Consider the following 10,983-nt stretch of genomic DNA (forward strand, 5'->3'; position numbering starts at 1 on the left):
ACAGGCTGCCCAGGGCAGTGCCTGAAGTGTTCAAAAACCGTGTACATGAGGCTGTCAGTGACATGGTTTGGTGGTGGACCTGGCAGTCCTGGGGTAACAGTTGGGTTTTACGATCTTAAAGGTCTTTTCCAACCTGTGTGATTCTGTGATTCTCCCAGATGACCATTTGAGTCATGAGAAACTTCGTACTCGGTAAGCCCAGGTGGTACTGGCATGGACATGAGCTGATGTGAGGCAACCGTGACACAGCTGCCCCAGTCGAGACATTGCTAGCTGCCATGATCCCAATGGATGCTCCCTAAAAGCCATCCATGCTTTGAGTCAGCTACACATTGTCTTCATCAGCTGCTTAGAGTTGGCTCCAGCTGAAGGTACCTCCTGTGTGTGTCAGCTGAGCCCACCCACATCATGTCCCTGTTCCAGGATGGCATTTTCATTACTGGTTGTGTTTACTGACTCCTGACAAATCATTCTTCTCACTAACATAGTACCAGAGCTGAGCTGTTGCTCTGGGCTCACCTGGATGGTGGCTCTCCTTCCAAGAGCTGTGGTTGGGTACAACCCACTCCATTCCTCACACTAGTGGCAGGACTGGAGGACTTTCTAGGCTTTCCTAACTCAAACTGAGTGTGGCTACCAGGCTGCAGGGTCAGCCTTCCCAGGGAGTGTTTAATTATTCCCACAGGGATGACAAACTGAAACAGGAAAGATCAAAAAAGGCTCCTTGCCGAAGAGCTCAGCACCCAGTGCTGCAGCAAGTGTCTTAAGGTTCACACCTCTTGTCTGGCTCAAGAAGGTCAAACTCTCCCACCTTCAGCTCTCATCAAACTCAAAACCTTTTTGAGTTCATTGCATTGGAATGAAGAATTGAAGTGCAGCCATCTGAGAGGGGCTTTCTGCTCCTGATGGTGTTACACGGGGTCTGGGCTTCTGCAGACAATGAGTTTGCAACTACAGGCAAAAAAATAGAAGGGAGAAGCTGCTGTAGTTGGGTTTCAATTTTGAAAGGAAGAGAATGACTGTTCCTTTTCCCCTCTATCCCATGAATTAGTTTTACCTCTTGAGCTAATTCATGAGAGTGGGATTTCTACAGGGACATGAGCACCTCCAGGAGGCAGGGGAAGCTTCCAGCAGCTGCAAGACAGGTAATAAGTACCAAGCACCAGAGCAACAGGCAAGGGCAAAGGCTTGATTAAAAACAATGATGGAAGTGATGGAGGGTCCTTCCTCAGCCTCCTGGGCCTATGTCTGCACCCATCCAACTGCTTCCACCAGTTCACTGGCGGTGAGAAATGAGACTGACCCAGCCTGGGCTTCACACATCTAAGTTTCTCCAGAGAGGCTCATATAAAAGCCAGCATGGATTCCTGAAAAGCCTCCCTTTGCCATCCAGCCAAGTGTGAAAGAGGCTATTTATAGGAAGAGACTATACATAGTCCAGCAATGGGAGAGGCTGCAAGCAGCAAGGGCTGTGTCCATGCAGGGTCCACCAGCACAAGCACTCCCAGCCACATCTCCCTCCTGTGTGTCCTTCCCAAAGACTGCAGTAACCAATGCGGCCATGAACATGAAACCCTTCTACTCATGGGCAGCTGCAACTTACCCATTCAGCTTAATACTCCGGTGGGTTTATGGGGGTGAAGACTAAGCCCCACCACAACAGATGAACTGGATGTGCTGCCAGATGGCTGCTGGGCCAGGGCAGCCCAAGTCAATGGGTAAAGGGCTGCAATGACCCCATTAAAGGCCTTTTTGTTGGCAGCTTGACCATATGGCTGCAGAAGGCTAAGAATCATCCCACCCTGACTCAACTGGAGGGGCCAAGTGTGCTCAGCTCAGGTGCAGACACTGCTGTAAGAAAAGGAGATGAGCCTCAGCCCCTGAACTAGCTTATTCCAGTAGTAACAGCAGTGTTCTGCCTGCTGAGCATTCAGTGAGCAGGCAGGGAACATCCAGCTTTACATGGCCTTTTCTCAACTACTCTATTACAAAGAATTTGGGAAGTTAATCCTTAAATCCTTTCTGGACATATGATTTTTTGGACATTCCCTATAAAAACCCAGCAACTGTATTGCTTTGGCAGGGCTGCCAGCATGCACATACCTTGCCGAGGATGGGAGGAAAAGGGCTGCACTCTGAAATGCCAGCTCTGCTTCTTCATGCCGCTGCTGGTGGTAGTAGCAGACCGGGAAGTGAATCCCAGCTCTTGGCTCCCAGGATAGCAGGATGCTGCAGAGAAACTACTGCTCAGCACTTTTGTCACCACATTCAGCCACTGCTTCATCAGTGAGGCTGGTATAGCAAGAAAATAGTCTAAAAAGGGCTCTTGGGTTGCATTTCCTTTCTGCCGTAAGTAGGTGATGAATGCAGCTCTAATGGCTTGGAACACACATCAGCTATGCACATCCTCAATAACATTCTGCTCCTCCTGCATAAGACACTTCCAGGTCACCAGCATTTTCTGGCCCCCAGCCCTGGCCACAGCCACTTGGCTGTGATCTTTCCTTAACAGCTCCCAGCTGCAGCTACAACCAAAAGGCAGCCAAAGTGCAGGGGCCACAAACCAGCACAAATGTGCTCCTAGCAATGGATTTTGGGTGGCTTATGGCAGACTTCCAGGCTTGGCAAGGCTTTTTTTTTTTCTTCCTATCAAGACATTTATCTCTGAGCTAAATGAACACCGTGTTTAAATGCTGTTCTCCTGCTGCGGGCCAGCAGCAACACGGAGATGTACTCACTGGCTGGTGTAGGGTGAGACATCCCAGTTCACAACAGCAGCTGCATCTGGGAAAGCACCACCTAAGGTGGAGGCACCTCACCTGCTCCAAGCCAGCAGCAGCAAGTCTGTTCCCTACATCTATTCATGCAGGACCTTCCCTCTACAGGTTCTCCTTCCTCGTGCCAAAGCTGAGGGCTGCAAAAGGCTCCAGAACTGCCACCCACCCGGTTTTAAAGCTGTCACAGAATCATAGGCTGGTTTGGGTTGGAGGGCACCTTAAAGATCATCCAGTTCCAGCTCCCTGCCATGGACCAGGACCTCCACTAGACCAGATTGCTCAAGGTACTGTCCAACCTGGCCTTGAACACTGCCAGGGATGAAGTCCTTCAGTTCAGGCTGTGTTTATGCAGCACCAGGGTAATTTCTTATGATGGGGCATTTTCATCAATTCAGTAACTCCAAAGCTGTAGCATTACAGCAGTATAAACCTTTGCCTTCTCCAACCACTTTAGCTTTTCAGTCCCGAGAAAACAGCTGCATGAAATGAAGAGGCACCAGAAGAAGGGGAACTGCGTTGCAAGGAAATACACCAGCTTCATTTCCACCTCAGAGCTGCAGCACAGACTGTTGACAAGTGCATTATACCAGCCACAGGACTCCCACTTCACAGCACATAGCAACTCCCACAAGTCATCGGATCTCAATATTCCCTCACTGTGCCTTCACTGTGGGCAGCTGCCAAAGCAGCATAGCCCAGACCACTGCTTGTCACCCTCATGGTTTGTCTCTGCCATCAAGGGTAGTTTAACCTCTCCTCCCTGCTGCCTGGCAGGCTTGGCACCACAGCAGTGAGACTTGTCCATTTCCCTGGGAAACTGAAGGCAGCAGTGCACTGTTTGGAAGCGCAGCCAGCAGCAAAACTACTTCTCTTGCAGCTCACTGGAGGGATGAACAAAACCACTTCCTGCATCTCAAGAGCCTCTGAACTGACTTTCCTACAACAGGAGCAGAGAAGGGAGACTTCCCATCATAGGCTCCACCCTGTAGAAAAGCGTATGAAACTGTGACCTACTAGCTAGGCATGTTTGTACACACCAGTTCAACATCCTAATTAGCTGATAGTGAGGATGGCTCACAATTTGCCCTAGGCCATTCAACCCAACAGCAAGGCTGTGCTCAGCATGCTTTTAAACCACCTGCTTTTTAGAGCACCTCCTCATTCATATGCAGCTGTCACACAACAATTTGCTTCAGGCTTGTTTCCTGGGGATCCCAGCCTCACCAGTCAAGCCAGGGCAACAGCCCTTTCCACTCCCACATGCCAGCTCCACTCAGTTTTGAACCTTTTAACTCACTGGAAATGGAAGCCAGGGGTATTAGGGGTTGCATAGCAAGACCAGAGGCTGCATGGCCACGCAAGCACTGCCCTGCCAATACTAACTTTACTCCACTGAGAAGCACGAGTCTCAACTAAGCAAGTACTTGCTCTCCCCTTCCTTTAAGGCTCACAGCTTTTAACAAAAGGCAAGAGAACATCCTGACCTGGCCCCACTAAACAAACCCTCTGCAAGGATGGCTCAGTGATTTTGACTGTGAACCTGCCTTTCAATCCCATAGGGTGAACGCAGAGGAGCATCATTTTACATTGCTCAGATGACACAATTACTGTACCTCAGCCAGAAGTGCAGCTGGTCCAAGCCCCCTTCTTGGGAAAGTGAAAGATATGTAAATGAAGTTCCCACACAACTAAAATAGGGAGTGTGTAAACTAGACAGGAACCTCTGAGATAACTAGGCCACGCTCCCCTCCTCCTCCACAGGCAGTATCTCACTCCTCCCAGCCTGCTGCTGCATCTATCTCACCCCCTGCAGAAACCTAGCTCCAGCCAAACCTGACACAAGGCAGCAAAGATGCCAAAACTCTGCAGTGAAGGCCTAAGGACTCACAGATGAACAGGTGGCAACCAGTCATGCCCTCTCCTTTTGGCACCTTAACCTCCTGTACCTCTGCCTCCACCACAGCAGAAAATCATGGGCAATTTGCAGCCCAAGGCAACATCCCTCGCCAACGGCACACACAGTTGTGTTGTCAGCAGCAACATAACCCCCCCAGCCCCATGTGGGGCTCTGCAAAGGTGTTTGTGTTCCTTTATTCAATCCAGGCTGCCACAAGGTCAGACAGGTAGAAAGCGCAAGGAACCTGTTACTGTCGCATCTCAACAAGAACCAGAGAAGCAACTGCTGTTTGCTCCAGGTCTGTCAAACAGATGCACTTCCTATCAGGGAACACAGCAGGAACACCAAGTTATCAACACTCAGTTAAGTCTCAAGCCCAGACACACGTGCAGTGTACAAGCCTAGGACAGGGCCAGGCCATTCCAACATCTCTCTCACAAGTACAGAACATCTCAAAATCCTGCAATTTGGGAGTTCTCATTAATCTGCTCCTGAACAGCTGTCAGATATACAGGAGCCAGTACCACAGCCAGCCTGCATTGGAAAACCCTCTCCCCACAGTGTTCCCAGTACCTGGGCTCAGAGGGAGTGCCAGTGTTAAACTCCTGCTCCATCCATCCTCCTACCTTGATCCTGAAGTCACACTACAGCTGAGGACAGACTCAAGCATCCTTGTCTGACAAAGCAGGTCAGCAGCACACATTCCATTCTTGGGTTTTGTTATTAATTTGGTATCTCTTCCAGAGATGAGTCTCTGCAATCATGAAAGATGAAGGTGATCCACTCCATCATGATGACATCTCCTGGGCTTTGCCTGATTGACCTTAGCCTGCTCTTGCACTTCAGTATCACAGGTAGAAACTGCATGAAGTCTGTCGTCAAGTCACAGTGTGCTATGACCAGGCTATGCTACTGACAGTACCAAATCCTGGGACAAACACCTTGCTGCAACCTCTCCTGCAAGTCACCCTAAGAAACACATTAGACCAAAAGCCATCACCTAGAATGGATTTAAATGAGTTTTATTTTAGACAATCTACATGACAGATGTTTGTTGTTTTTTGTTTTTTAAACAATGCCTCCACTCCAAATCAGGGTCAAAATAAGTGAATAAAGCTCAAGATGACATCAGTCCAGTTAGACATTGCCAATTCCGGGTGGTGTGCCGATGAAGAAGAAAGAGCAGCCAGCTATGAAGACGGGTGATCCAAAACCATACTGTTTGATCTGTTACTGAAAGAAGAGTAGCAAATGTTAGTTCAAGGTCATGACAGTAAATTTCTGTAATTTACTTGTGTATTCCCTAATTCAATCTGAGCTGCCACAGGCTGGCAGGCAGAAAGCACAAGGAAGTTATTTTTGCATCATAGTGCAAACCAGAGAGCAACAGGAAAAGTGCTCATGGTCTATCAGAGGATGCTGATCATTCTTATGATCATACAGAGCAACTGGCATCAGCTGCTGAGCAAGCCAGACAGGATACTCATTCATACCCTTTTTGCTTGACACACTAAGTTTCAAGTTTCCTTTCAATTAAGAGCACATCCTAAACAAGTACTAAAGCTTACAATGTACATACTGCCTCTTACAAAAGCTGCACCAAGAAGCTGTCATAGGGGGTTTTTTTTTGCCTCCCACTAGAACACCCTGCTACTATTCTTTTACTCCCTCTTGAAGGAGATGGAGATACCCAAATTACACATCCAAAAGGTCTGCCCAAGTAGGGGAGATGAACACAACCTTCTGCTTTGAGGAGGCACCTTCCAGGTGACCTGGGCCTGTTCCAGAGTACAGGGCAGACATTATCCCTCCTCAGGCAGGCTGCAGGAGGTGGTGTCTGTTCCGCACCAATAAGAGCATTCCTTTGGCTGGGCTCCTGTTCCACACTACGAGTTGGTTCATCTTTACATGACCTGCATACCAGGAAGCCTCTAGGAGGCTTTACAGATAAATTTAGCTGGCTATAAACAGACTTCATGAGGCCACAATGACTGGGCAAAGCAACTGGTAACCCCACACTACCAGTCTACAGCAAATTCCATGGCACTCCAAATAAGCCTAAAAATGCAAGTGTTGTGATCCAACGACTGTTTTGCTGCAACCACATTCCAACAAAGTCATTAAAGATAAAGCAGACAACAGGAGATGTCTGAGCTCAAACAGCTGGAGATTCCACACAGTAGGTGAAGTACTTGATTATTGATTACTACTGTGTTCCCAAATTTATGGCAATTTTTAAACAAAGTTCTTGCATAACAAAAAAGGGCATGAGAATAAGCAAAAGAAGAGGGAACATGATCAAGTAAGATATTTCACCATTAACACCCTGTTGTGGTGCATTACAGAGAACATTGTCCTTAAATCACATAGTTACACACATCTCAGAAAGGCAATTCTTTCTGCATTTCTTACCCATGAAGTCACCATGAATCACTGCAGTGAAACTACTTCCCATTCGGTGTAACTGAATAGCACATGAGGGAAGTCTCAGGCACTGTCTGACACAAAGCACCAATTAAGCTGTACTGACTTCAACCTTTAAAGTTTAAAGCTGGCAGCTACTGTTCAACTTCAGCAAGGACACAAGAGAACAAGTGATGCACTGGAAGAACTAATCATGTAGTTGAGCACATTCACCCAGTACTTACACATTTCTCAATTTCTAAGCCATCCTTAAAGAAAATCATATATGGGGTCACACCATCCTCACGGAAATCCAGGAGAGCCACCATACCATCTGGATTCATGTTCTCTCCTACAAAGAACTTCAGAGAAACGCGTTACTGAGACATTTAATGAGCTATTAAGCAAGAGAAAGTGCCTTTTTACACAAGAAAGCTATAACATCTCCAAGTTCAATTTAAAACTCCCCCTCACCAGCTGCAGGGATTTTGCTTTCTGCAGCTTATCCATTTTAGTGCCACCTCAGCATTCAGCACACCACAGGGAAGTGCCATTCAGAAGTACCAACAGGCTTGAGGTGGACCAGTGTGAACTTCATGAAGGTCAACAAGGCCAAGTGCAAGATCCTGCAGCTGGGTCAGGTCAACCTCAGCCACAAATACAGGCTGGGGGAGGCTGGATTGACAGCAGCCTAAGAAGGACTTGATTGAGGGTGTTGATAAGCTCAACATGACTCAACATGCATTTGAGGCCCAAAAAGCCTCTGTATAAGGACTGCATCAAAAGGCACATAACCAGCAGGTCAAAGGAGGTGACTCTACCCCTCTACTCTGCTCTTGTGAAACCACTCCTGCAGTGCTGCATTCAGATCTGGGGCTCCCAGCACAAGAGGGACATGGACCTGCTCAAGCAAGTCCAGAGGAGGGCCACACAAATGATCAGATGGCTGTAACACCTCTCCTGTGAAGAAGGCTGAGTTGGGCTTGTTCAGCCTGGAGAAGGTCTCCAGGGAGATCTTAGAGCAGCTTTCAAGTACATAGAGGGACTACAAGAAAGCTTGAGAAGGACTTTTTACAGGACAATTTTGTGATAGGACAAGGGGAAATGGCTTTAAACTGAAAGAGGGTAGAACTAATTTGATATTAGGAAGACATTCTTCAATATGAGGGTGATCAAGACAGTAGAACATGTTGCCAAGAGAAGCTGTGGCTGCTCCCCATCCCTAGTAGCGTTCAAGGCCAGGTTGGACGGGGCTTGGAGCAACCTGCTCTAGGGGAAGGTGCTCCTTCCCATGGCAGGCGGGTTGGAACTGGCTGATCTTTAAGTACCCTTCTAACCTAAACATTCTACCATTTTATAGTTTTACCACACTGCTATGAACAGCAGAGTAAGACACAGCAGGTGCCAAAATTATTCATCTTTCAAGTCTTAAAACTCCATGGCTCCTAAATGGTGCTAGCTACAGATGTAGTTATCTACAAGCATTGCAAACTGAAATGAGATCCTCAAACACCCCAAGAAATTTCTATGCTATTTCTTTTCTGTGACTCTCAGAGTCTCTAATGCCCTCAGAGAAGGGCAAGTCAGATGTTCAGACTCCCAGAGTCCTCAAAACTCTCAACAAGCTAGTTCAGCCAATGAACCAATCACAGCTTGTATCACTGCCACACTATTGTAGGGAAACAGAAGTTTCATTACCTGGTAGTTTTTGAAATTCGCAAGGATGTGTTTGATTTGTTCTGCAGCCCCTGTCATGAAAGGCTTTACTCTCTCTGGCTTGTGTTCCTCAAGTCTGGCTTTGATTCTGGAAGAAAAAAGAAGAATCTGAAAACATGTTCTAGCTTAATAACTCCACTGCGCAGCATCACATCATGGCAGGAAGAGTTGTTAGCAGTCAAACCATTTGATTTCACTGCTTTTCCCCCTCCCACTCTTAAAGCCCCAAAATTTTAACTTAACTTTGCTAGTCAGTTACCAGAACAGTGCCTGACACTTTTATCAAGCTCATTTTACCTCCAAGCTAACGGTATAAATACCAAAATATAGCAAACCATTTTCACAGAACAAACAGTACTCTCAGTATCACAAGGTCTTTTCTCCTTTAGTACTAACCCACTGAAACATGAGCAACAGAAGTTACACCTTGAATTAGCAGAAGATCCATTCACACATTACTTATGTGCATTGAAACTGCCAAGTTACAAAAACTTCAGGAAGCTTTTCTTCACCACCTCACCCCCTTCCACATGAACATCTGGTATAGATAAATCCAAAAGAAAACAGAAAGGCTACAAGTAACATTCAAAGCACATGACCAGGTCCTGTACATCAGCCAAGATAAACTCAGATATTCCACTATCAATTCTTTAGAGCTCCAGTTTTGCCAAGTATTAAGACATAATTCAAGTTCACAGCGAGTTTGGCATCTGTATCAGAACTAACACCTACTACAGGAACAAAGTTCAACACTGTTTTTAAAAACTCGGCAACCTAAAACTTCTGCAATCCCATTTAAAGAAAAAGCCTGCTGACACTTACGCTTTCATGTAATCCTTGATGTACTTCTTGTAGGATTCTTTTGTAAAGCTGGTTTCTTGCAGGTGGTGGTTTATTACTATATCAACACCAGTTATGACCGTGGCTTCTGCTCCATCTCCCTCAGGACCTTCAGCAGAGGCATTGCCACCAATTAGAGAGTCATCAATTTGACCCTCTGTCCTGGTGACCATCTAGATTTAGAGACATCAAAAAACTTAACGGCTCTGCAAAAATCTTAATGCTACCGCTCTTACACATCTATGACCTGACAGCAGGGCATGACTTCAGAGCCACAGTTAAATGCAAGGAACATGAATGCAGCCCAAGCACCGGCTTTTTAAGCCAGGCTCCTCTCTCAGCACCTGACATTCACTACACCGCCAACACTGAACTTTCACACAGGTATCATGATAGCAGCCATCTCTGTCTCAGCCACAGGCACCAGGCCGTGCCCTGCCCCCCCCCAGGGTCCCTCACAGGGAAGCCAACCCCTCTCCCCAGCCGCAGCCTGGCTCTGAGTCACCGCGGCGAGGCCTTCCTTCCCTCCCCAACACAGTCCCTTCCCGAGGTGGACGGGCTACTCACCTTCCCCTCCACTTCCAGGCACAGGCCGTTCGCCACCTCCCGGATCTTGTAGATGTCCGAGAACATCTCGTCCTCTGCGGGGGGACAGACACACACAGGCGGGCGCCTCCGCGTCAGCCTCCGCCCTTCACCTCCCCTCAGTCGCCTCCCCTCACCGCCCTCGCAGCCCAGGCCGCGCGGCCTCAGCCCGGAATGTACGTTCCCCCCCCACATCGCCGGCGCGGCTGACCGCACTGCACATGCGCGGCACCGCCAGGCCCAGCAGCCGGGCGCAGGCCCCGGCCGGCCGTTTCCCCCCGCCCGCCAGAGCAACCTCCAGCCCGACCGGCTGGCCCTCCCGGCCCTCTCCCCAGCGCGGTGCCGCCGCCCTTACGGCTGATGCAGTCCCGGTAGAGGATCATGGCGGCGGCGGGCGCGGCGGCGCGGTCTCTGCGCAGCGACCCGAGAGCGGGCGGGAGCGCGGCGGAAAGGGCCGAGTCAGCGCCTGCCGCAGCTCATATAGCGGGCACGGCACGCGCGTCACCGCGCACGCGCGCTCCGCCAGCCCCGCCCCGCGCGGCGCCCCCGCGCGGCCGTTTGGGACGGGGGGCGGGAGGCGGTTGGTGGCCGTGACGGGGCTGTTGGAGCGGCTTGCGCGGTGTCGAGGGTGTGTGTGCGGTGTGGGGGTCGGTAGCACAAACCGTCTCCCCAAGCTAGAGCCGTGCCGGCAGGAGGGCTGAGTGCCCGTGCTGGCGAGGCAGGGGAAGCTGCAGTGGAAGGCCAGCCCCTCTTTGCCCTCAGGTG

The 10,983-nt window shown here is 49.1% G+C and overlaps 1 protein-coding gene across 1 annotated transcript; it reads right to left on the reverse strand.

Moving 5' to 3' along the window:
* Positions 1-5,680: 5,680 nt before the first annotated feature.
* On the reverse strand, positions 5,681-10,711 carry TPT1 (tumor protein, translationally-controlled 1). The gene is made up of 6 exons (XM_080612847.1): positions 10,574-10,711; positions 10,201-10,274; positions 9,616-9,806; positions 8,776-8,881; positions 7,323-7,439; positions 5,681-5,907 (listed from the first exon to the last, which is right to left on the reverse strand). The coding sequence occupies exons 1-6, from the start codon at positions 10,599-10,601 to the stop codon at positions 5,905-5,907; spliced, it is 519 nt and encodes a 172-aa protein (XP_080468973.1). The 5' UTR covers positions 10,602-10,711; the 3' UTR covers positions 5,681-5,904.
* Between the last annotated feature and the right edge of the window lie 272 nt (positions 10,712-10,983).

The sequence above is a fragment of the Psittacula echo genome, assembly GCF_963264785.1.
Source record: "Psittacula echo genome assembly, chromosome: 3".
Taxonomy (NCBI): Eukaryota; Metazoa; Chordata; class Aves; order Psittaciformes; family Psittacidae; genus Psittacula; species Psittacula echo.

Bases quoted from the DNA above. Each gene is read 5' to 3' on its own strand.
- TPT1 (XM_080612847.1), bottom strand. From the start codon at position 10,601: ATGATCCTCTACCGGGACTGCATCAGCC. The intron at 10,275-10,573 runs GTAAGGGCGGCG...GTCCCCCCGCAG, and splicing joins CTACCGGGACTGCATCAGCC to AGGACGAGATGTTCTCGGAC. The intron at 7,440-8,775 runs GTAATGAAACTT...GTTTCTCTGAAG, and splicing joins CGAATTTCAAAAACTACCAG to TTCTTTGTAGGAGAGAACAT.